Source organism: Poecilia mexicana, unplaced genomic scaffold, assembly GCF_051168715.1.
Source record: "Poecilia mexicana isolate PSO_F unplaced genomic scaffold, ASM5116871v1 scaffold_23, whole genome shotgun sequence".
NCBI lineage: Eukaryota > Metazoa > Chordata > Actinopteri > Cyprinodontiformes > Poeciliidae > Poecilia > Poecilia mexicana.
In genome coordinates, this window is record NW_028263392.1 from 19,523,881 (window position 1) to 19,550,212 (window position 26,332).

At 39.0% G+C, this 26,332-nt stretch overlaps 2 protein-coding genes across 7 annotated transcripts in view; both read left to right on the top strand.

Annotated features, from left to right (window-relative positions):
* Positions 1–7,616, top strand: part of recql (RecQ helicase-like) — a 31,646-nt gene extending 24,030 nt beyond the window's left edge. For all 3 annotated transcript variants that reach the window (XM_014972767.2, XM_014972766.2, XM_088003523.1), the window contains 3 exons: positions 1,504–1,633; positions 4,681–4,825; positions 6,845–7,616. In XM_014972767.2, coding sequence (XP_014828253.1) covers positions 1,504–1,633; positions 4,681–4,785 — 235 coding nt within the window. In that variant the 3' untranslated portion in view covers positions 4,786–4,825; positions 6,845–7,616. The remainder of the gene's footprint in view (positions 1–1,503; positions 1,634–4,680; positions 4,826–6,844) is intronic.
* A 301-nt stretch (positions 7,617–7,917) lies between these two features.
* Positions 7,918–26,332, top strand: part of ppp6r2a (protein phosphatase 6, regulatory subunit 2a) — a 49,382-nt gene continuing 30,967 nt past the window's right edge. The window contains exons 1-3 of one of the 4 annotated variants that reach the window (XR_015762230.1): positions 7,918–8,335; positions 20,495–20,661; positions 20,905–21,159. Coding sequence is in view for 3 of the 4 variants with exons in the window: in XM_088003521.1 (XP_087859647.1) it covers positions 20,933–21,159 (227 nt within the window). In the remaining variant the exon portion in view is untranslated. Of the gene's footprint in view, positions 8,344–20,494; positions 20,662–20,904; positions 21,160–26,332 lie in introns of all 4 variants that reach the window. The other 3 variants (XM_088003521.1, XM_088003520.1, XM_088003522.1) reach the window with 3 other exon arrangements.

The following is a 26,332-nucleotide window of genomic DNA, read 5'->3' on the forward strand; positions in this document are numbered from 1 at the left end:
CATGACTCATTGCAGCAACTCTCTTCGGTACTTCCCTTTTTCTACTGGCCATCTGGCCATTGAGGCCATTTCTCGTGACTTGCTTCCCTTTTTGAGTTTTCCCAGCACCCCCGCCCAGCTCAGTGTACTAATTGCAACGCAGTCTGCTTCATTTCACACGATCTCAAATCTTTAGTCATTTTATTTCTATAATTTATCACAAAGCATAATCAATTTGTCATTTTATCAACTTATACTCTCAGTATGATTCTCCATCACTTATCTAGTCTGTAACTCAAACTGTTATCATATCTAATCATCAATAATCAACATACGACAATCAAGTTATTGTTACTACAAATAAAAAATACAGAACATATATTTCAATTATACATCATAGACATCCCAATCAATCAAAATACAGAACATCTATTTTAATTATACATTACAGATATTCCAACCATTACATATGTATGTATTTTGTATTTATCTTCCTTAATCATCATTAAATCAATATGCAAGATTACTGTTATTTCTCAGGCCTTTACTCCGTTTTCTGCGTGTACCTGGAAAGATCTCACACCTTAATGCCAGTTTTCACGACTATATATATATATATATATATATATATATATATATATATATATATATATATATATATATATATATATAGTCACACCCAAACTGGAGCAGTGGCTAAAACAGATCCCAGGAACAACATCAGACATCTCAGTCCAGAAATGTGCAGTTCTAGGCACAGCCAAGACACTGGAGGAACCCTCAAGCTCCCAGGCCTCTGGTAGAGGATCCGAGCTCAGAGGATGAAAGAGACCACCCGCGGAGGGTGAGAAGGGAATATATATATATATATATATATATGGTTTGAAGTTATTACAGCCTTGATTAGTCTAATAATTAATAACTGAATAATAAGGGCTTATTTTAAAAGCTAGCCCCAGATGGTCCATCTTATAAAAATGTAATGAAAATGTTAAAGTAGAATTATTTTTTTCTACTTGACCTGGTCAATAACTGGGAAGAAGACTAAATTTGCTACATTTTTTTTGTCTCAGTTTGAGTTTTTTTTTTTTTTTCTTGCTGCCTCTAAGTTTTAAACCTGTTTACTCTTCATTTCGAAGGCAGAGGTTAAATTTTGAAGTATTCAGGCTAAAGCAATAAAATGATAATAATTAATGTTGTAAGATTAACAATATAATGTATAAAAAGATTTTATGTAATGGGAATCATTACATCAAATGATTCCCATTTGATGTAATGAAATGGGAATCATTTCATTTCCATTTCTTAATTACAGCAGCTCATTCAACTAGACTTCTAGTTCCAACTTACTAGAACTTTTGAAAAGATGACCCCTCTTTAAGCCGTGTTAGCCTGTCAGTTGTGAGCTGGTCAAGCTGCCCATGTTGCACTGCAATGTTCAGGACTAGCTGGTCGCAATAAGACTCTAACTTCCATTTCAGCCATCTATAAAAACAGCTCTTTTGGCTTCTGTGTTGAATTTAGAGAGGATTACAGCTTCACGCCATATACCACCTACTTCTATTTGAAACTCGGCCGCAAAGCTCCTCTGCTAAAGAAGGAAACACACACAGTCAAGATAAACATGTGGCCAGCTGGAGACGGACCTTCTGTGGTGAGTATTTAGTTTAAAAGGCTTGTTGTCTTTAAGTAAAAAGAGAGTTTTAAGGTTAACTACAAATTCTTTGAAAGTTCTCCCATCCTCCAGGCCTGAAAAGTTATTGTCACTTCTCATAAAATTTGGTGTGGATGGAGTTTCAGAAAACATTCCTTTATTCAGGCTGGGCAACAAGGCTGTTTTAGAAGGCTGTCAAGGTCTGTAAGATTATAAATCTGGCCCTGCGTGTAGATGTCAAATGGGGTTAGGATTGTTGAAATTAGACTTGAACTCAACTCATCAAAATAGAGAAGGAAAGGATGTAATTTACTTTGGACATGGCAGGGTTGTTGGTGTAAGATAGGCTAATCTTCTGGTCTACTGCAATTTTCACACTCTACCATTTCTGCTTTCCAGTAGAATGAAAATCTGTGGATAATGGAAATCGGTTCAAATGGTAAATTGTAAATGGCTTGTACTTGTGTAGGGCTTTATTAAGTTATTGATGGATGCACTCATACTGATTGTGGCAAGCTACTGGATAGTAGCCACAGCTGCCCTGCGGCAGTCTGAAAGAAGTGAGGCTGCCATGCACCTTCGCCATCGGACCCTCTGACCACCACCAGCAGGCAAAGTGAAGGGTGAAATGTCTTGCCCAAGGACACAGAGGCAGGTTGACTGGGAATGGAACCAGCAATCCACCTATTGCAGGCGGGTTGGTCACTCCCAAGGTCACTCCCGAGAGAAAGGAAAGGCAACATTATCTCAAACCAACCAAGCTATGTGAAATACAGCTTCTGTATCTGGGAGATGTATATATTTTGCAGGGAAGGCTGATTGCTGCTAAACATCTCCTTAGCATAGATAAGGAGATGCTGCTGTCTGTTTCTGTCGTTAGCAGTGGCTAGGGACTGTGATGGAGGAGGTGAGGATGGACTCAATGGGGGTACTGAAGTGTATCACTGTCTTTAGCAGGTTGAATTTTTTCAGTTGCTTCAGGTCACACAAGATGATGGGGGAAGGTGGGACTCTTCCTGAAGTCTCCAACTATCTCCATCGTCTTATTAGCATCCTCCCACATAGATGGACTTAACTGCCTCAGGGATGAGTCCAATGAGGGTGGTGGTGTTCACCACTTTCAGGAGCTTGGCTGATGGTGCAGATGTTGATGAAAAGAGTAAAGGAGAAAGGACACAGCCTTGGGGTATCCAGTGCTGGTTTTTTGACACTTAGGAGTGACTTTTCTCAGCCTTACATTATACTTCCTGTCAGACAGGATGTCTGTTTTTTTTATTTATTTATTCGTTTATTTATGTTTTTAATCAGAAAAGAATTTGGTGGCCTCCATGGCCACCTGATTCTACTGATACTGTCCCTGTAATTGAAATTGTATTTTATTAACTTATAGCTGTACCTATTATACACAACACTACACTTTATTACCCAGCCCTTATTTACATAACACTTTGATGTTAGTCTCTTTAATATAATGTTGATAGATCACAACATTTTCTGGCAATATTTACTGTTTTATATCATTTCTAAGGACAGAGGATTCTTAAAGTTACACATGGAAACTAAATGTGTCCCATAGTGTCTAGCCTAATGAGCCAAGGATAAAGAGATTAGAGTCAGTAGACTAGAGACATTGTAAGCACAGACATTAACATGATCTGGATACTTTCTCCTAAAATGAATGAAGCAGGTTAAAGCCTTTTTCTTCCAGCTTGTTAACAATATCACAGAGAAATTCATCTGTTGCTTCTACTCTAAATATTTACTTTAGCTTCTGTATTAATTTCAATGTTTTCTTTCATATTTCTGTTCTTTAAATCTTGTTTCTTCTTCTATGAGTGATGTGTTTTCCGTTTACCGTTTTAAAATGTTTCTGCACATTTTGCAATATTTAAAGAGGTAAGTGAGTAATAAGGTGAGTAAGGTAATAACCTTGCTTTTTGTTACGTTTCAGTTCATTAACTTATTAAAGAAAACTGATCATCTCATAAAAAATGTCCTTTTGAGTCTTATGCTATTTTTAACCGAATTATAAGTAATTGTGGTGTATGCATGTATTTATTGCTAGTGTGAAAGAAAAGGGGTGATTTAGCACAGTTTAATGATAATCTCTAGTTCAACAAGAAATTATCCAATACTTGTTTATCCAGGTTGAAACCAGAAGTTTGCATACACAGAATAAAGACACATCCACCTTTGTTTCTCAACACCTAACTTTCTCTTGTCAAATGTAGATAGAAAAAATGTCAGAATACAAAATCTGTTCAAATCACAGGTTTTGTGTCCCAGAGATAAGTGTGTTTTAGTCCAAATGTGTAGATTGACCCCAGAACAAAAACCAAAGACCTTGTGAAGATGCTGCTGAAGCTGATAAGGCAGCCATTATCCACAGTGAAACATGTCCTACACCAATACAGGCTGAAAGGCCACTCGGCAAGAAGGAACCCAGTTCTCCAAAAGAAACATAAAAAGCCAGTTTGTAGTTTGCAAATGTGTAAAAGGGGGAAAACGGGTTTGGTTGTATCATCCTAACTGTGAAATATGGGTGTGGAAGTATCATATTGTTGCTGCAGGAGTAACTGGTGCACTTCATAACAGAGATTGGCATCATGTAGAAAGGAGGAATGGTCCAGAATTCCAGTAAAGTGTTGAGAAAAGTTTGAGGAAGGAAAACCACAACGTTGACCCAAATCATGCAGTTCAACTGTAATGCTACCAAAAACTGAGGACATATATGTGAACTTCTGATTTTGTAGACATAATTAAACGAACCTCTGATATACACTCTCATATTATTATGGCAAATAAATAGTAGAAATACACCTAGCAAATAGAAACAATTCTGATAATTCTGTCTGACCTTACAAGGGGTTTGGTCTTATTTAACTTGAGACAGCGTATGTGTCTTTGTATTAGGTGTATGTAAACGTCTGGAATTGGATGGAGTCTGTCATTAAAAATAAGAACATGGTGTTCTTGCGGTGTTCTTTTGGTTCACTATCTGTAGCTATGGACCATCTCAAATAAAGACTGTTGTTAATGACTTACAGGTAAAACCTGCAACTGGCAAGGGAAAATCCAAAGAGGAAAAGAGATCAGTTCAAAGCTCTGGTGACTCCCATGTGTCCAAGAAAGTCAAGACAAGGCTTTCCTAGTCTCCTCAACCACTACAAACCCAGAAGACAAGTCAATAAAGTACAGTCCATCATTCTATACTCTGTTCTCTTCTGCTGCTATTGGCATGGCACTACCCTGATTGTGCTTGATGTTGGAAACTGAATGTTGGATTTTGGTTTGGTATGAAGGTACTTCTTATCTAATTTTAACAGGTTAAATCAGTAAAATCATTTTCACCAGCAGGCTTGGACAATACATAGAGAAAGCTGACCTCTGTCCACTGCAAATAGGTGCTAAATTGTAATTCCTTTTTAAGTGTTCAACCTAAACTCATCAGGCCTGGACATGTTTCCATTGTATGAACAAATTAAGACATTATGGTAAGCTTTAGAATTCCTCTTAGCAGTATAGACACTGGGGGCAGTCTACCAAAAATTAGGGATGTCGTCATGGTAGTTTCCTGGCTAATTATTGATCTTTAATAAGACTGACCTGTCAATTTTGATTTTGACCAATATCAATGACTTTTCTGAAAAACCACTAACTTTGCAACAGTGGGGTGAGTATTAAAACCTCTTACACCCTCAGGGGGTATAAATAAATTTAAATCTTAACATTTTGGGCAAAACCTTTATGCGGAATAGTTTTTGAAAGATTAAAGCCTCTTTTAGCGGATAATAAAAAATAAAAAAAAATTTAAAGGCACGTGGAGCCTTTGTTTACAGAGCGAGCCGAGGTCACGTGGCAGCTGGACCCACCGGTGGGTCCGTCGGGTTCTAGGCACATGCACATGACCTAGTGGTGGGTTTCTTAACAAATTGATTTGACCTGCATATTTTCACATCTTTTCATCAGACCCAAAACTATTTTAAACAATTGTGGATCAGACAGCAAAGCTCGGGTCATACTAGTTTCTCTGGTAACTCTGTCTTCCACACATTATAGTAGAAACATTCCAGCAAATCTTTAAGTTTGCAAAATTTATTGTTTGCACCCCTACCAAATGCACAACTTGATTTGACCTGCATGTTCTCACATACTTTCATCAGACCCAACACTATTTTAAACAAGTTTGGATCAGACAACAAAGCTCAGGTCATTCTAGCTTCTCTGGTAGGCAGTTCTTTCACACAGCAGGCTAGAAACATTCCAGCTAAGTTTCAGCTTTATAAGAAAATGATCTAAGTTTATACCTTCCGAGTGGCAGATGGGATTCTGAAATTAAACTATGATGCAGCTCTATATAGCAGTTACTCAACTTGCAGTGAATATAACTTAACTAGGGGTTGCACCAACTAGTTGACTAGGATATGCTTAATATAAACTAATATTACACCACTAATACACAGCTTCAATCTCATATAATATCGCTACTAACATGCTCTATTTAGTACGGTTTAATAAAAGAGTATTAGACTAAAATATTTTAAGTACAAGGACAGGGTTATAAAGCCAGGTATAAATAAAATAAATTAAGCCTACCTTAATCTTCAACGAAATAAAATGGACGATTAAAAACTTCCACAGGTAGAATGTATTGATAAGAAAGATGCTGAGTAAGCAATATGTGACGTAGCATCAATGTGCGCATGCACATTACCACGAGGTAGGACAGATTAATGGATAGCACAGAAAGTTGGAACACCTGTTAAAAAACAACAGGTGGAACACCGGAATAATATGCGACAGTGCCCCAGGGCTTTTCATCCATCCAACATTTCAATAGGACAGAACCGGGCATAATGGTGATGTTGAAGGAAGCAAATATTTCAATAAGTACTGGGAATTTTGAAAAGAAATTAATCATTAAATTTAGGAGTTATGAAATTCTAAATGTAAAGAAAGAATTTTTGTCATTCCAACTTATCAGTCATTGTCCAAGCCCAATATTTATTTCCTGTATCATACCTCATATGTCACTAACATTTCATATGGTCAGTATGTGCTCAGTAACTACACTTGTGAAATTTACTGTTGCTGCTTGATGCTTTAGAAAACTCTGAATGAAAGTGATCTGTATTATTTTCTTTTTGTTTTATGCTTTTTTTCATATTTAACCCTTTTTTATTGCTAATTTTCTATATTTCACTGATACAGGATAAATCAGCTACTGAAGTCAATGAGGAAGAGGTCTGTATGAGCCCTGATTCCCCTGCCTTTAAGAACAGATGTCCCTCACAAAAAAAAACAAAAAAAAACAGAAGCTGAGGAAACAAGAGCTAAAACAATACACAGACAGCTAGAGGGAGCACAAAAGCAGCCTGCTCACAGATAGATAAGAGGATGCCATTCATGTCCTCCTGTAGAAATTAATGTGAATGTAAGTGATAGACCAAAGGTCCAAGACCAAATTAAATCTGTTTCCAAGCCGAACTCAGCTGACTCTTGGAGGGCAAGGAGAAAACAATGTGAAAACCTCAGAGCATCATGTTGGAATTTTCAAAGATACAGTCTTGTCCACACCGTGTCCAACTCTCTCTCCTAGGTTTCAGTCATATCTGAAGCTGCAGCTGAGGAGCTCTGTGTTTCTTTGTTCAGACAGCTTGCCACTTTGTTGGGTGCTTGGTTCACTGCTGTAAACTTGCTTTGCTAGCTCTGATAGCTTGTGTAACTGGCTTTGTCCCTGTGTCCCTCTAACAGAGATCTTTGTATCTCTGTTAGAGATTTGTAGTTTGTTTTTGTTTAACCTGTACTGAAAGTCCATTTTTGTTTGGTTAAGATCTTTGATTTTCAACTCTGATCGTTTTGTGGATTTTGTTTTATTTAGTACATTTTTGTTGTAAGTCCCTACATTTTGATTATTGTTAATTTTTACCTTTTTATTTTTGTCAAAACTGAACAATAAACCTTTAAATTGTTAAACCTTTAACATCCAGGTTTCTTTAATGTTACTTCCGCTTCCCCCTGGCTGAGCTGGGTCATAACAGATGGCCTTTTTGGTGAAACACATTAGGAACACATTTCTCAACACAGTTATCTTCACATTGGATTTTTTACATATGTATTCAAGTTCTGAATCTGGATTTCCACCTGAACTCTAATATTTACTATCGCTGTCATACAGTGATGGGATATGTGTTTGTATATAAATATATTCTCTTCATAAGTCTTAGAAACCAGACTCACCACTAGTGTATATTCAATGCACGTTCCCGTCTGTTGCGCGCCCTCGTCATGACCACGTCGCCATTTTGATTCGAAATTTATGACTTGAGTTTTTCCTGCCTTGCTTGCTAAACTTAGCCGCGCGTTGAATATCTTTATGCGTGAGTCCAAAACATACCTTGTACATTTGCAATAATACGTATTACTGTTAATGCAAAGGAGCTATTAATGCGTAGAAGTTGAGGATTTAATTGATTTCAAATGTATATTTGACGTTAGCTAAGTTGATCTAGTTCATGTTAGCCCTGTGCTGTCTCAGACTGAACCATTTTCAAAACAAACCACTTACAGGCTAACGAATGCTAGCCAGTTCTGCTAGCTAACAATTAGCTGGATAGCTTGTGACCTAGAACACTGCTTATCGATAAAACCCACTAAAGTTTAACAGAGACGTAAGGGACAACACTGGACTTTCAGCCAAAGGTAAGTCTGTACGTAAACATTTTCATTTAACTTAGCTAACAAACGAATGCTAGACTGCTACGGTAACGACAAAGTTGAATATAAGTTCGGAAGCTAAGTTTGCTAACTTCGCTCAACAGACAGTAGCTTACATGCTAATCAAAAGAATGAGGAACTAGTTAAGACGAGCTTGATTATTCGCCTTATTAAGGGCATTAATATTGTTAATAGGCTGATATAATAATATTGTCCAGTAGGTTAGATTTTCTTGAAAAGTCTGTTCAGGTGTTGAGATCAATCGTTGCTATGTAACAACACAATAGCTAAGTTTTGTTGTACTAGTAAAGTTGCTGCTGTTGAGTGGTATATTTTCCTATTGCAGTGATTCAGATCATAATGGTTTTACTTTTTTTTCTTTGGTGTATTGCCACTAATGTGAAAACCAATAGGAAGACGTTTGTTTTGTGGTGTTTTTGCACACGGTCTGACTCGGCTGAGGCCAGAACGAACTCAGCTTTTCTTGATCTTGTACAAGAATAAAGTAAACATTGCCTTGCTCAAGCGAAAGTTCAGACCACGGGATTGATTTCGGATTATTGTTTTGAGATTGGGATTCATTGATTTTCATCTGGTGCTGTCTGCTGCCGGTGCCTCACTTGGTTTGAAGTAAACAGAAATCTGAGCTCCTACAGCAAGTCAGTTGATGTGCATTTCATGCCAGAGGCTAAGCAACCTGATTTTACATTTAGTTTGACTGAACCTCTGCTTATTTATTGGTTTTATTTAAACCTATAGTTAAAATGGCACCCTCTCTTGTCACAAAATATCCTGAAAGGTAAATGCACATTTTTGTCATTCACTGCACATAAACATTACTGTCTGTAATATGTTATATACCACCAGGTTAGTGCACCAAATTGTAACCCCATTGTCATTCCATGCACCTCCATGTTGATAATCTAAACATATACATAAAAATATATACATACCCAGTAGTACATAAGTATTTTTACTTATGTACTACTGGGTATGTGTAACAATAATAATACATGTACTGTGGTATTAGTATCTAATTGTGCAGATGAATGTAAAATGTTTCCTCATGTTCACATTTATTGTATATTTTCTAAAACTGTGGTAATAGAGTGAAGGTAAGCATTACTCTGTTTTAAATTATTTTGATCCATATCCCTTTTTTGGCCAGCTATTGCATATGGATTTGACAGATTATTACAAGAGGTGCACCAGTTAGCCTATTTCTGTTTAATGCCAATTTATGGATTTTGTGTTTTTCTTTTCTATTTTTATGTCTTACCTACTAATTTGGGTTTTTGTTTTCTAAGAACTGTAACAAAAGAAAGCAAGCATACTTTAGGAACACATATATTTGAATCTAACAGAAAATGAAGCAATTATGAGATTATTCTATTGATGCATAAAACTGATTTTCCCACATTTTTCAGTACACAACCTGCTGGCCACAGATCAGAGTGGATAAAGAGTAAACTGTCTAATTGTGATCTTTAGTCTATCGAATCACTAACCCACAAACACTCCAAACAACCTTCACCCCATTTTTTGACATTTAATATCTCAAATAATGTCTCAAATTTAAGTATTCATATATCAAATGTTTGACCAGGTTGTAAAATTATTTCAATCTAATATTAGGTATCCAAAATCATAAAACTAGGTTGCTAGTTACAAATAGTTAAACATTTTCTGAAAACCATGGGAAACCCTCCTGTACAATTTAGGTGCTCTATAGTCACAGACTCACAAAACTGGTCAAAGAAAAACTCCACAAAATTGCAGGTATTAATGAAAGCAAAACTTTTGTTTGCATCACATTTTGACTCTTCAAGCATAATCTATTCATATATTTTTGGGTGTCCAAAGTTCTGTATATCCTCCTGAGACCCAGAGAAAAAAAAGTTTTTGAATTTCAATTTTTTTTACACTACATGACTCTTTGGTGTGAAAAAACATCACTACAATTGAAAAAATTTCAAAACATGTTTTTATTTATTTTTTAGAGTATGTCCTTTGGAGAGGACATCGGGACTCTCTTGTGGCAAATATGAACACATTTCGAGGCATACATTTACCTCTGAACTCTGACAATCTTTAGTGCTGTAAATTTCAAATGGCTACACCATTCAAGCCAGTGGTTCAGATTTCCAGGGACCTCATTCAGCTTATCAAAAGCAAGCTGATTAGTGTAGTTTAATCAGGTGTGTTAGTTCTGTTTTGGTTTGTGGTAGTCCATAAAGCAGTTCTTCTTCTTTGAGATGCAGAGGTACATGTTGCATTTGATGCACTTTATGTAGGTTTTTCCAGTGCACCCTTCTGCTCTGCACCTGGAACTATTAGGATTGTCCATCATCTGTGGCAAATGGACAGCTCCATACTTTCTCACTTCCTTATCTGGCTGGGGCCTCCTTCTCTTCTGTGATGGAACGTACTCCTCATCATTCGACGCATCAGATTCAATTGGATTAGGTTGGCCTGACTGCCCCTGGGCAATCAGTTCCTCACCTAAGAGCAGTTTGAAGTCATGGTATTGGAGAGTTTTCTTCATAGGTCGTGCCAAAGCTTGGCTGTCTTCCTTATACTGTAACCAGGAGTTGGTGATAGCCAGATCGAAGAAGTGTAGGATTGTGCGTACAGTCCACTTCCTTGTGCGGTTAGCCATTCTATAAAAACTAAGCATTCTATCACACATATCAACCCCACCCATGTTGGTGTTGTACTCTGCCACCACTGCAGGTCTGGACACTTGAACATGCCTTTTGTCTTTCAGTGACCATCTGGTCCGGGTATCCTGGGGCTCTATTCCATGCACTGTTGATGCCATGAGTACAGGTTTATTGTCAACCCATTTTGTCACAGCCAGCTCAGGATGTTTCCTTGTCACCATTACAGAGGAGCCTCTTCCTTGTTTCAACAACTCTTTATCAGATGTAATGTTACAATCCTTTGGGAGTCTATTTTTCATCAATGTTCCACTTGCAGGCAGACCCATTTCTAGCAATTTATCCAGTAGTTTTATTGAGGTGAAATACCTAGACAGACAGACACAAACACAAAAAATAAAAAATAAGTGTCATTTGTTTACAGAGAATCATCATCAACAGCACCACAATTGACGTTTATACCTGTCAAAGTACAGGTGAGTTCCCCTGGGAATGGACTCAGTCAACCGAAGAACTGCATTTGCTCCTATTCCAAGTCCTGTGTCTCTGCCGACAAAGGTGTTTTTTCCTTGGTAGACTTCAAAATCCAATACAATTCCAGTTGGAGTAGCGAGAACAAACACCTTCAATCCGGTTGGATTTGGCTTGCCAGGAACGAATTGACGGACTGGACATCGACCAGTAAAGGGAATCATTTGTTCATCAATGGAAACATTTCCTGGCCTGGGTAGGTTTAGGCAACCTTGTTGCACCTTCTTCAAAAGTGGACTGACTCTCCAAAGCATATTGAGCTTCCTCTCTTCTTCAGTTACATCAAGATCATTAGTGATTTTCAAAGAACATCTGATCTTGAAAAAGCGATCCCTTGTCATCGACTCAGCAACTATTGGCACTCTTGTTTTTTTGGCCCAATACATTTTGATTTTTGGGTAACCAAGGCATGCCATGTACACTGAGACTCCAAACCAGGTCTTAATCTCCTCAGGTGTTGTATTCAGACTTGAGCCTGACACCTGAATCTGTCTCTGGTTTGTGCAAAAGGACATGTCCTCAAAAACTTTGTTGTCAATGTACTGCTCAAAGTATTTTGATGGTGGCCAGTCTACACGGTTTGGGGCAGTACAGACAACCTCTCCGGAGTCTTCCAGCACAGGCAGGAATCTTAAGAGACAGACAAATACATTAAATAATTATGTCCTCTAAAAGTGATAGTTCATCCAAAAAAATACTCTTATCTGTCTAAGCTTATCTACTCTTGTCTCAGAAGCCTACGTGTTAGTTTTGGTCCAAAGTGGGCGACGGGCCCGTGCATCCTCAACTTCACTCTCCTCTTCCTCACTTGATGCCTCATCCTCTGAACTCCCGACCTCAAAATCACCGTCAATCTGTCCCTCTTGGTCCTCCTCATCTGACAAATCTATGTCTGAGTCTCCATCAATAATCCTGTTTAGGATTTTCTCTGCCTCAGTCAGTGAGCTGATTTCTATTAAAACAGGTTAAAAAAATAAAAAGCAAATCCTGATGTCCTCTATGGAGGACACACATAAACAGGTTATGTTTTATCCCAACAAATAATTAAACTGCTCTGAAAATCCACCTAACTATTCCTTAGATGTTCATTTACTAGAAGCAATCTGAATATTAAACTCACAAAGCTCATAATTAGAAAATAATATACTTACCTTTCTTCTTTCGATAAAATGTGCTCACAGGGATGGCAGCCATTGTGAAGAATCAGAAAGAAAATTCCAGAAAAGCCCCACCCCCACACATGTCATATCATTGGAAAGCCCAGGATGTCCTCTCTAAGGACCAACAGGATTTAACACAGTGGCATGTATAGTTTCAGAGTTATGAACAAAAAACCTATGTACTCCACAGAGGACAAAAATGCATTGCTGGGTCTCAGGAGGATATATAAATATTTTGCACAGACTCCTTTTTTTGGGATGTTAAATAACTTTAGCGTCAAGAATATTACTAAATCACACTCACACATTGACTTAGTCTCTGCCATGCTGACTCCCACTATTTTGCAGCAGCAACAGTACTGTTGTATTTATTTATTTTTTGTTAAATATGTTTGTGATATTCTCATTAAGCTGTCATTAAAATTTCTAATTCCATTGGTGCACACTTTTATGATGAATCACACTATCTGCGTTCCACTGATGGATGGAGGGATTCTTCTATACTGTCTTGCACTCACCCTTAAGTCAGGGGTAACTTGACTCAGAACTGAGTTAGTTGATATTTCCTGTTCTGAAACTGAAAACTGCAGAGCTGGGTAGGTTTATTCAGAGTATATGCCTTCTACTCAAGGCTTGTTAACCCTGCTCTCTGAAATGGGGCCAAGATGTGCACTCTCTCAAACTGAATTGTCTAACCATTTGTATTTGGGCTATGAAAATTGTCATGAGTATGTTATTATAGTGAAATTACAGTTATTTAAACTTCAGTGTAAATGAATATATTAGCAGTTGTAATATGTTTCAGATGTTGATCAGTCTCAACATTCAGTATGTCTTTTTTATTGAATTATGTTTTTTGTACTCGTCAGAGCACAAAAAACACTCATGTTCCAACCCACAAATAATGCAACCAAATATGTTACTTAAAGTTCACAGTACTTGTTAAATTAAATCTCATATTATGAAGGTTTGTGTTACTACTGCTATAAATGATTAAGGAAACTCCCCCCAACCCTTTCCTCATATTATTATTTGGGCAGTTTTTCCAAGTGTAATCAGTCCCCACATACAGTGGTACTCTGACAGCTTGGTAATAAGGTAAACAGACAAATCAGGCCACTCTGAAGTCTCACACACTAAATGTTTACTTACTTAGCTATATAGCTAACAGCTGCTGAAGAAGAGGAATGTTGTGGTTTTCTTATGCATGCAGTGAGAATAAAAAAATCTTCAAAAAGCCTTCCTTATGCAGTTAACAATTCCAAAGTACAGCTACCCTGTTATTCTTTTTGGTTGTTTAAAAATCTACTTTCACTCCATTTTGCTTGGGCCTGATTCGTTTGATGGTCATTCCCAAAAACATGGAGCGGAAGGAGCAAAACAAACCTGATGTGTCTGAGTGATGCCATAGAACAGATGGGTTGCTGTAATGCTGATCCCACCTTCTCTCTGCTTTGGTAGATCTTTGACACATTCTAATCTTTCACAATGCCATATGAGCCTACCACAACATTTTCTTTAAGATGTGCACTGGAGTTTGACTCAACCATTAAGTGCCCTTCATCTCGAATTTCTGTTTCTTCTCTACATTGCCATTTTGGGCCATCCTGCTTCTATTTTAAAATTGTGAACAAATTAATTCTTGCCCATTGACTTAAAACAATAATGTCAGTTAATTTATCTTGGTACTTAAGTATTTGAATTTCCAAAAATGTCTGGAATGAAACAACCATATCTAGAAAAGTGGAATAAGTGGGGCTCAGCAACTGTAGGGTGCTGCTGTGTTTGGGAACATTTCCTGTTCCATGGGCCCAATTGTAGCTGACTGATTTATTTCTCTCTAGAGTGCATGGTCAGGTGTATGGTCAGGTAAACAAATCCTGTGAACACACTTTAAGTGAAAGTCGCAGACCTTATAGGCTAGCAACTTTGCAATGCATAGCAACTGATATATGGTAGCCTCTCAAATGTTCCATCCATGCAGACTGTTGCAATTACAGTAACATGTAGTGTGAATTAGCGCTATTTTAAATCACTCTACAAAAATATATTATTAAATCAGTCTAAAGTTAATGCCAACATGAACAATTCCCTCCCAATCAGTTGATGGAAACACACCTAAATCATATTTTCTTTTATTTTTTTGTGACATTTTAAAGGTTTGGCTAAATTTGCATGACAGCTGAATGGAAACACAGCTATAGTTAAGAACACACCACCCAAACTCTGAAAAATAAGCCATAGGAATTTCTTGAATCAAAATGTAAAGGTATGAGCATCTTCCTTTATTTTTAAAGGTCTAACTTCCAAATATGGTTGCAGAGGCAAGATGTATCTCTTGCCTGTGCAAGAGATACATCTTTTTAGTTAGCTTCAGGGTTTTCCCCCAGAAAACTTGCTAAGCCCGGTGGTGGGGGCGTCGAGGCGGTCCACCGGCGGTCTAACGTGTTTTTGTATTAAAAGATGTTACGTTGACAGAAAATATTAAAGTATTACTGTGTAATTATATGTTACAGGAAAACATCTTCCAGTGAAATGCTATTAAAACCTGCAACTAGTCTAAAAACAACAAATTTGCACTTCTGTTTAATCCAAATTAAGTCAACAGCTCCGTCGGGCCCCCAAGAGCTTCAGGGGCCCCATAAACGCTAATATTTTAAAACAGACCACAGATTCATAAATGTAACACTTGTTTATTAAGATTATCAATGCTGTTAAACTTAATTCAATTTCAGCATACATAAATTAAAAGATTTTAAATTGTTTAATATTTAAATGCAAGATTTTAAGGAACTGGCAAGTTTACTTTGTTAAACTTCAAAGAACAATATTTATAGTTAGTTTTGTTACCATAGCAACAATCTGAGGCTGTGACTTTAATCTTTGAATTTACAAATACAAATTAGTAAACTGCGATTATAACTTATTGCTTTTTAGGCTGGCCAATTAAACTACTCCCTTCTCCAATATTTCACTAAATCTAACACAGAAGCTGTTAGAGGTGCTGATTATTGTAGCAGCTAGAGGGGCCCCTAAGTCAAAGTCTGCGCAGGGCCTCATGCAACCTTGGACCGGCCCTGCACAATGTGTAAATCCGCTGCACTGCGCAGAGATGCACAACAAACGGGAGTTTTGGCTTTAGTAGCTCTTCCATTTCGTGTCTGTTGAGTTTTAATTGTCACAGAAACTATTCTGATTGGTCGAGTTTATGGGACTCGACCGTGTCTGACGGTCACGAGTTTCTCAGATCTTCGTGCGGCCGCACGCATTAACTCTGAGTAGACAACACATTTGATATGGTTTAATGCATCATGTAACCGGAAAAATAATACTAAAAATAATATAAAATCAGCGTGATGCGTGACTCCAAGGAGAGCGTTAAAGCTCCTCACCGGGCTGAACCTGCATGATGAGGTTAGCGCTGCTCGTTATCCACAAACGCTCCGGCCAACCGGGACCACAGACATAAACTCTACAGGGAAGACAGACACAGAGCCACGCTGGGCAGCGTGTTGAGATGTAAACGCTGCATATAATTGTTCGTTCACAAAGATTAATCATTCTCACCGCTCCACAAGGCGCCTCTGAATTCGCTACAAGTTATTCCTGCGGTTCACATTGGGCTGCGCAACCAGAGCTAACGCGGCGGGTCTTCAACTCTTACCTAGAGTTCTCCAAAGGATCATAATTCCTCACAGTAAGTTGATGTAAATATCCATACAGGTCAGCCTGTGTCCAGTTTGAGTGAAAGGAGGCGCGCGCGATCCCACTGAGGTAAAGCAGCGGCAGCGCGCGAGGCAAAGCGCAGAGGCGCCAGCGGTGTGATTGGTCCGCGCTGTCGGGTTTAAATGCATAAACTATAAACCTATCTATTATAAATCTATCCTTTAGGAATAAATCTGCTCTGCTAGTGAAATGCTCAGAGCAAAAGAGACGCTTGCAGCCTGGCATTAAAAAAAAAAAGTGATTTTTTTTTTTTCTATTTATTTTCCTCGAAACGTAAACAAGCAACGCTTAGCCTGGCGGCGAGGCCAGTAAAGTATGGCGGGCCGCTAGGCTTATATTACACTGGGGGAAACCCTCAGCTTAATTATGCTAACTGACAAAACTCCTGGAAGAAAGTTTGAAAGTTAAGAGTTTTCAAATGTAAATGGAAGTTTCCCTTTATGTTAATGCTTTTTTACTTTGCCAAGTAATGTTTTCTTTGGCTCTAAATATTCACATACGTATTTTAAAAGACCGGTGGTCTTTTAGGTGCCACCAGTCCTCTTTAGACCACCGGTCTTTTAGGTGCCATCAGTCCTCTTTAATATTGTTATTATAGAAGCAGCCTCTGATGACTTCTGTTTTGGATGTAAAGTTTGCTTTTGTACAGAGTCCATAGGGCGTTCTCAGTGGGTTTTTATTGCTCTTGTGTATTCTGTAAATGTATGCCAGATGGACGCTGCTAGCCCTGCTGTTGCCCTGTGTGCAGAAACCCATCCTCCTCATAGAGAAGCAAAAGTCAAAGAAAAAGGAGGAAGCACTTTGATTTCCTCCTTTGGTTTTACTTCCATGATTAACAGTTGAGCCTTTTGCTCAGAGAAACAGTTGACCAAGTTTCCAAAAATCTGTTTATTGTCTTATATATTTCAAAACCAAAAGAAAACACATGAACAACTTAAACCTTCAGGGTGACAAACATAAGTTGATTACAGTGAGACAGAGTACTTTAAGTTTATCTCAGGGATGTATGTTGAGACTTAGTCCAAGAGATGAATCATCCAGACATCAGTGGTTCAGTTTTGTACATTTTTCAAGCAAGTGAGTACATTTGGAATTAACATGAAGATAAGACTTACAGCCACTATAAGATAAAAGTAAAAGCAAAATTAGCTAGAATACATTCATCATTATGAGTACTTGTATTTTCCAAGAATAGCAAAAACTTTTCCCATATCTTTTTGAACATAAAATATTTATCTTTAATCACAAAGATGAGTTTTTCCAAGGCAAGAGAGCTTGATAATGTAGACATCCAAGTTTTTAGCAGGGGTTTGGTTATAGATTTCCTGGACCTGGCTATACTATATTTGACCTGCACCAAACAGTAAATTATGGCCTTTTAGTCAACCTTACTTAGTCGAGTTTGAGTGGGGAAAATTCCTAAGATGCACAATTTAGGGCAGGGATTAAGTTTAGTACTGATAATAAGTGAAATTTTATCCAAGACTTCAACAGTTGAGCAAGTTGAGTTGCTTTGTTGTGCTACTTGTGTTTGAATGAGTTTCTACAATACCTATGTGAAAGAGTGGAAGTTTTTTTTGTCATGAAGCCGTTCATATTTTTATTCTTTATTTAGGATACCGTTTGTTTCTGTTATCCAAATTAGAGCCTTTGTTGAGATCACAGAATGGATGAATGGAACTGATTCAACAGTTATTCCTGTAGTGATGGATATCTACATAATTTTAATGAAGATTAAAACAAACAGTCAGACTTCCTGATGATAAGTGGAACTCTAAATGCTGTGTCTTAATCATTAGAATGTTAACATTAAGTTGCTGTTCTACAGCAGTGTTTCTCAAGTTTTTTCAGGCTGAGGACCACTTAACCCATTTAGCAAACAGTCATGGACCACTTAACCTTAAATTGCCCCTGCTATAAGACATCTTGCAACCCGGAAATTAAAATATTAGTATCTTGACTCATGTATTGTTATTTTCTTTGTTCATCCTAATGAGAAGAGTGGTGTTGTTTGGTAAATGACAAAGCCATGAACATGTCTACTTGGGGATTTTGATTTATTTACAGATTCTGAAAGTGTGGGGTCTAAACTTTCCAATGATGTCAACACATGGCAATATAAAAAGAAGTTGCTCTTTACTGCCAAGTGTTATGTACATTAATAACATTTAGGGCTATTTGTGATTTAGAAGCACAAAGCAAAAATAGGCTTGTGTTACAGAAAGAAAAAATCCTTTTCTGCACAATTAAATATAAAAATAATTTACCCTTTTCTATCCATCGTATTACTTTATTGTATTTCTATAATTTAATATTTTTTTAATTAAATAAAAACAATAGCTGTTGACCTAAAAGCAGAGCATCAAGGATGTCATAAAAAACAAATAACAGTTCTGACTAACTGGAGTGATTCCTACTGCTAACATCAATTGGCTTCCTTTGAACAAAGGAAGCCAATTGATGGTGAACGACACATCAACACTCAGCCGCTATGACTTAGCTTACTCTGACATTATAAGTAGTCAACTGTTATCTGCAACTTTTCTTTTGTAGTCAAAAGAAAAGTTTAAGCCAGTTTTCCATCATTATTTTTAACACAATCCTTTTGGTAAGCTAACTGTAGCGTTGCACTTTGAGCTCACGTCATGGCAAATAAAAGGTTGTTTATATGCACTCGCGGACCAGTAAGGGCGCCCGCAGACCACCAGTGGTCCGGGGACCATAGTTTGAGAAAGACTGCTCTACAGGAACCAGAGTAGTTCTCTGAGTACACCTTCCCCTACCCTTGGAGGTCTCTTGGAGGTATGGCCTAAAATGTACAGGACGGTGACCATTTTGGGTTGCTTTACTGCAACCTGTTGGTTGATCAGCCCAGGTCTTTTGTTCAGCATTCAACTCCCAGTATCTAACTCCTTGCTGGTTCCTCCCTTCTCCATTGCTTCCTGTTCCTCTCCGCATACCTCGTATCTCCTTATGTTAGCTAGTTATTTTTTGTTTGGATTATGTTTGTTTTCTGCTCTAGCTCCGTGTGGATTTTTTTGTACGTTTTTTTTTTTGTTGCTCATCATTTTCATTAAATACCTTTTCATCATCATGTTCAGGGCAAATATGGATGTGTTTTTTGGTCTGGGAGTGGGAATATTAAACTTTTACTGCTAAAAACAATCTTTTAAAAAGCAATACGATTAATTTTGTAATTGACAGGGCCCTGATTTTTTTTTAATTATTTCTATGAACAAAAAATGTAGAAATTGTGGGGGCCCCCTGTTGGTCAGGGCCACTAGAATTGTCATCACTTTCCCCCCCTATATCGCGCCCCTGGTTGTCATAGACTAATTACTTATAATAGCACAATTCACTACTCACCCAGCATAAATAAGTCGACAATCAGTTAATGCTTCTTTTGATCCTAAATGCTTGACCCAACATGAAACTAAATGATTCATTTAGTTTCATTTAGTTAGTTTACAAAATAAACTCTTCTGGCTTGTCGTATAATATGAACTCTGCAGCTCCAGATAGTTATGTGGATCACCTCGACACCTGGTAAATCCTCAAGATTATAAGAGAAGTCTTTTTTTTTACCGATAATACAGATCATATCCTAAATATACATGTATTTTTTCTGAGATGGCTTGTCTGTTTCAGCCTATTTAGGGCATTAACATACTCGTTGTGATCAATGTTGAGTTGTTTTGAACCGGAGAAATCCACTTCGGGATCTTATCTGAATTTCGCTCGTCATCCGGGTCGCGTGTCTGAAACCCAGCAATAGTTGATTGAAGTTTCCATAGATTGAAAATTATGGAAGTTCTTAGTTTTGATACATTTCATGTAAAATTTTTGATCTCTGTCTGTTTATTGGTGCATCTTTTCCTATTTTTCTTTTCAAATAATGGGTCTAAAGCAAATAACCTCACATCCCACTCTACCAATTTTGAGATTATAAATAAAGAGAGACCACATCATGAGCTAGCAATGGTTAAATCTCTCAGCGTCTCTTTTGTTTGCAGATTTAAAATCTCTTATGAATGCTGTGCTAAAATATATTTTTTGGTCTTTTGCAGGTTATGGTGAGCGTCACAGTGTGTCATCTCCTAAAGAGGCCTGTGTTTTAAGAAAAGACCCATGCTGATAAATGCAACACCTCACCGCACACTCTGTCTGCATAAACTCAAATGCCTGCCTGCCTGTGGGGGAGGTCTGATTAAAGAGATCCAGATTTCATCCACTGGTGTGTGTGAGCTCTTAACAGGGCACTTCTGGCCTGTTGCAGTTGTAGAAATGATGATGATTACATTTATTTGCGACAGGATTATATTATATTGTCCTGAAATGCACATAATTATCTTCTACATTTGTTTCATATTTTTAACATGCTTTTAATCATTGTTCCTGATTACTGTTTCCATGAAGCATGAAGGGGTTCACTGCTTTTTAGTTAGTTAGTTTGTTTTTTTTTCTTCTTTTTTTCCAGGCCTAGACTCCCCACTCCAGTGGCCAACATGTTTTGGAAGTTTGACCTACATACCACCTCCCACATCGACCAGTTGCTGGACAAAGAAGACGTGACCTTAAGAGAGCTGATGGAGGAAGATGACGTCCTGCAGGAGTGCAAGGCCCAAAACAGACGGTTGCTTCTCTTCCTCTCTCAGGACCACTGCATGCAAGAGCTAGTCAACCTCATCACCACAGAGCCCCCTGCTGACCTAGAGGAAAGAAGCCGCTTCAAGTGAGACCAACTGCTAATGGTAGCAGGGGGAAAAAATTCATCGATGTGCAGTTAATAGTACTATATTCTGTTTGGAATGTCATGCAGGCTACAAGGAAGGGTAGAAAAGAGACTGTTAATTAGAATTTAAGCCTGATGGTAAAAGGAAGAGAAAATTCATTTAATTCTGTAATTTAGTTCAGTATATATGTGAAACATTTATTTCTGTCAATTTTGGATTAAGGGTAACTAATTAAAACCCAAAATTCAGTCTCTCAAAAAAGATGATTAGTCCCTCCAGAAAGCCATTTTAACTCAGAAATGTGAGCCTGCTATGAAAGTTTGTTAATTTGCTGTATATCATGTGGATATTTGGTCAGTTCATGTTTTTGCATAAATTATGGAATCAATGCTGCATGGAATGGGAGAGATGGGCCTGAGGAGTAATGGAAGCTTAGGTTGCTTTAATAGTTGCCTTCAGTTTAGCTGTATTGTTTGCTCGGCTGTCTCTCAGCCTCCTGTTGACCATAGATGTGTTTAAAATTCCTTGATTGGATTGAAAAAAAAAAATTACAACGTATTATTTAATTTGATCAAGACGTGCTTTTCATGCACCAGGCTTTATTCAGAATAGAGAGACTGAGATGCACAGAGTTGTTGTTCTGTGACTTCTGAGCACCCAGAATGGACCAGCACCAGGTTCTAACAATGTTTGAAACGTTACTGCACTCCTTGATTGAGGTTTTCTTCCCTTACATAGTGTCTGTCCACTGAATGCATGGGTGCATCATATTGACAAGGTGCACACATGCATAGTTTGCCACAATCAGAATAACATGATCCACACTGTTCGGATTATCAATCAGCTTAAACCACCCTCTCATTCTGATAACAATTTCATTCTGATGGAGCTGAATCCAATCAGAATATTCAGATTGGGGTATTTACATGATGTATTTTTATTCTGATCAGCTTACCTGGACATGTTTCCATATGTCCATGACATGTATACATGCATAGTTATTACACGACACCATGGTCAAAAAGACTATACTTTCACATGCCATAGCCTCGCTGCCGCGGTAGAATAATTCTGCAAAGTCAATAACATTTAGAAATTTAGATGTTATTAATTTAGTACTATGCTCCACAGCAAAGGGAAAACCCGTTGAAGTACCGTATTTTCCACACTATAAGGCGCACCGGATTATAAGGCGCACCTTTAATGAATGGCCTATTTTAAAACTTTTTTCATATATAAGGTGCACCGCATTATAAGGCGCATAGATTAGACGCTACAGTAGAGGTTGGAGTTACATTATGCATCCACTAGATGGAGCGGCACTAAAGGGAATGTCAACAAACAGTCCGACTCCGGTTGGCGAGGAGAGCCTTCCGCGACTGGGCCGGGGCGTGGTCGGACGATGGTTACCTTTCTCCGTTCGCGCTCAGCATGTTCGTGGAGAATGTGGTGTTAAATGACCTGCAGATGACCTGATTCTAGACGGTCGGTAGGTAGATGGGTCAGTCAAACTTTATTAATAGATTTACAAACCAGCGTTCTGACAACTATCCCAGCATGCACTGCACGCTTCTTCTACGGGCGAAAATGAAGTTGGCGACTGCTTACCTTAGTTGCTAGACCTGTTGTGGCTCAATATTGATCCATAAATAAGGCGCACCAGATTACAAGGCGCACTGTCGGCTTTTGAAGAAATGGAAGGTTTTTGGGTGCGCCTTATAGTGCGGAAAATACAGTACAACTCACAAGAATATCAGTTCATCCAAAGCCAAGTCCATCCTCCACATCCCAAACGTTTTTAATACGACCTGGTTTTGAATATGAGTTGTCTATTGCTCAGGTTTGGTATAAGTCACAAAATCTCATCCGAGTCCACACAGTGCCACAAGTTGAGAAAATAAGGAAGGAAAGCAGAAAAGGTCGTTTCTAGGACATTCACCAAGCCTGTCTTTTCTTTCCGTTTGAACTGAACGGTACCCTTCTGTCTCATAGTTTGAAGCAAACCTTTCAGCTCCGGTCTTGGTCTTCCTTTACTTATTATTTCCTGCTTCGATTGAAAATCCAGTTTAGAAAACCATTTAAGTGTAGAAATGTAGTCATCCATATTAATGTTGGTAGAAAGGAGAAAACAATAAATCTATCGCTGCACTTCACTTATTTACTATATTGCTTGCTCGCGGTCTCTTACTCTGCAGACGCAGAGTCACAAGACCAATGTCTGGGATCATGAGCGCCCCCTCCCATGAAGCAAGAAATCTCCCTGCGTCACCTTGAATCTGTTCTCTGCTGTTTATGATCGCTTCTCCGCACACGAAACACGTTGTGCACACAGTTGATGACAACAAACACTGTACATTATATACATAAGCTAAATTATGGAAAATCAGTTTATATATTAAATATTTTTTAACCATTTTATTGGCGACATACAGGCAGGAGTAACATGCTCTCATAGAATGGCAGCCAGTGCAGTTAGCGAGAGGTTGCGCGATCGAAAGTGAGGCTCAGTTTGCTGCTACCTCACCAACTTCGCTTTCGACGATTGAAATGGAAAATTGCGAAAATTCAGCGATTTTGAAGAAAAAATAATAAAAATTGGTTAGAACCTCTATTGTTCTGGTGCTAAACACCAGAGCAATAGAGGCTCAGATCTACCGCACCAGACAAGACTCAAGCTGTAGATTGTGCAAGGAGGCCCCTGAGACAGTCCAGCACATAACAGCAGGGTGCAAGATGCTGGCAGGGAAAGCGTACATGGAACGACATAACCAAGTGGCGGGCATAGTGTACAGGAACATCTGTGCAGAATATGGATTGGAAGCCCCGAGATCAAAGTGGGTAACACCCCCAAAGGTGGTGGAGAATGACTGAGCTAAGATCCTATGGGACTTCCAGATCAGACAGACAAGATGGTAATGGCAAACCAACCGGACATTGTGGTGGTGGATAAAGAACAGAGGAAAGCCGTTGTGGTGGATGTAGAAATACCAAGCGACTACAACATTAGGAAAAAGGAGCACGAGAAACTGTAGAAATATCAGGGCCTCAGAGAGGAACTGGAAAAGACCTGGAAGATGAAGACCACAGTGGTGCCTGTGGTCATCGGGGCCCTCGGGGCAGTCACCCCCAAACTGGAGCAGTGGCTCAAACAGATCCCAGGAACAACATCAGACATCTCAGTCCAGAAATGTGCAGTTCTAGGCACACCCAAGAACCCTCAAGCTCCCAGGCCTCTGGTAGAGGACCTGAGCTCAGAGGATGAAAGAGACCACCCGCGGAGGGTGAGAAGGGAATTTATATATCTATCTATATATATATATATATATATATATATATATATATATATATATATATAGTTATTAGTGCTGATGTTCTTAGGAGGAAGAGGGGCCCCTAAATCAAATTCTGCTCACGACCCAATGCAAGCTTGGGCTGGCTTTGCATGATGAGGTAGAGTTGTTGCACTGCACATCTCTCTGCTGGATTCAAGGGACACACTGGGAGATTTAATTTATGTGGCTGTTCTGTTTTGTGATTGTTGAGTTTATAATAAGCCACACAGGGTATTTGTTTTAGCTGCCATGGATTTATGGGAGAAGTTAAATCTTTACATTGTCAGCAACGGACCCTGTTGCTGCACTCGTTCATGTGTTACAGGTCCCAGGCACACCAAGTCTGTCGGACTTGAGCAACGCAGAAGTACAGTGGGCGCATTTTGAAGCATCATGGTGTGACAAAAAAAATGACTTGCTGCGTGACTACGAGGCAAGTGCAATAGTTCCTAATGCACTGGCACACTGGGGAACACGTACAAACTATATCAAGTGAAGACAGAGCCAAGCACTAGGCGAACATGTATGAGAGAACCGAGAACCACACATGCCATTCATAATTCTTTGTTAATAAAGATATATCATTCTACCTTGAACCTTTGCAAGCAGAGCAAACACTGTGGCTTTTAAACCTGACCTTGCTGCAGTATTCTCAATCGAAAAATGATTCCTGGATTAATATAAATATCAAAACAGGTGAAACTTCTCTGCAAATTGTCCAGTTTGAGTGAAAGATGGCATGCACAAGCTAATCAGTTTCATCTGCTTCAGAAATCAAATTATCACCAGGCTTACGTATATACATATATATATATATTATTCCCTTCTCACCCTCCGCGGGTGGTCTCTTTCATCCTCTGAGCTCGGGTCCTCTACCAGAGGCCTGGGAGCTTGAGGGTTCTGCGCAGTATCTTGGCTGTGCCTAGAACTGCACATTTCTGGACTGAGATGTCTGATGTTGTTCCTGGGATCTGTTTGAGCCACTGCTCCAGTTTGGGGGTGACTGCCCCGAGGGCCCCTATGACCACAGGCACCACTGTGGTCTTCACCTTCCAGGCCTTCTCCAGTTCCTCTCTGAGGCCCTGGTATTTCTCCAGTTTCTCATGCTCCTTTTTCCTGATGTTGTGGTCACTTGGTATTGCTACATCCACCACAACGGCTTTCCTCTGTTCTTTGTCCACCACCACAATGTCCGGTTGGTTCGCCATTACCATCTTGTCTGTCTGGATCTGGAAGTCCCACAGGATCTTAGCTCGGTCATTCTCCACCACCTTTGGGGGTGTTCCCCACTTTGACCTCGGGGCTTCCAGTCCATATTCGGCACAGATGTTCCTGTACACTATGCCCGCCACTTGGTTATGTCGTTCCATGTATGCTTTCCCTGCCAGCATCTTGCACCCTGCTGTTATGTGCTGGACTGTCTCAGAGGCCTCCTTGCACAACCTACACCTTGGGTCTTGTCTGGTGTGGTAGATCTGAGCCTCTATTGCTCTGGTGTTTAGTGCCTGTTCCTGGGCGGCCAGGATGAGGGCCTCTGTGCTGTCCTTGAGTCCAGCTTTCTCCAGCCATTGGTAGGATTTCCTGATATCAGCCACTTCAGTTATTTGTCGGTGGTACATCCCATGTAGGGGCTTGTCTTCCCATGATGGTTCCTCCAGCACCTCGTCCTCTGTTCCCCATTGTCTGAGACATTCGCTGAGCACATCGTCCATTGAGGCTTTGTCCTTGATGTATTTATGGATCTTGGATGTTTCATCCTGGACAGTGGCTCTCACACTCACTAGTCCTCTGCCTCCTTCCTTACGGCTTGTGTACAGTCTCAGGGTGCTGGATTTGGGGT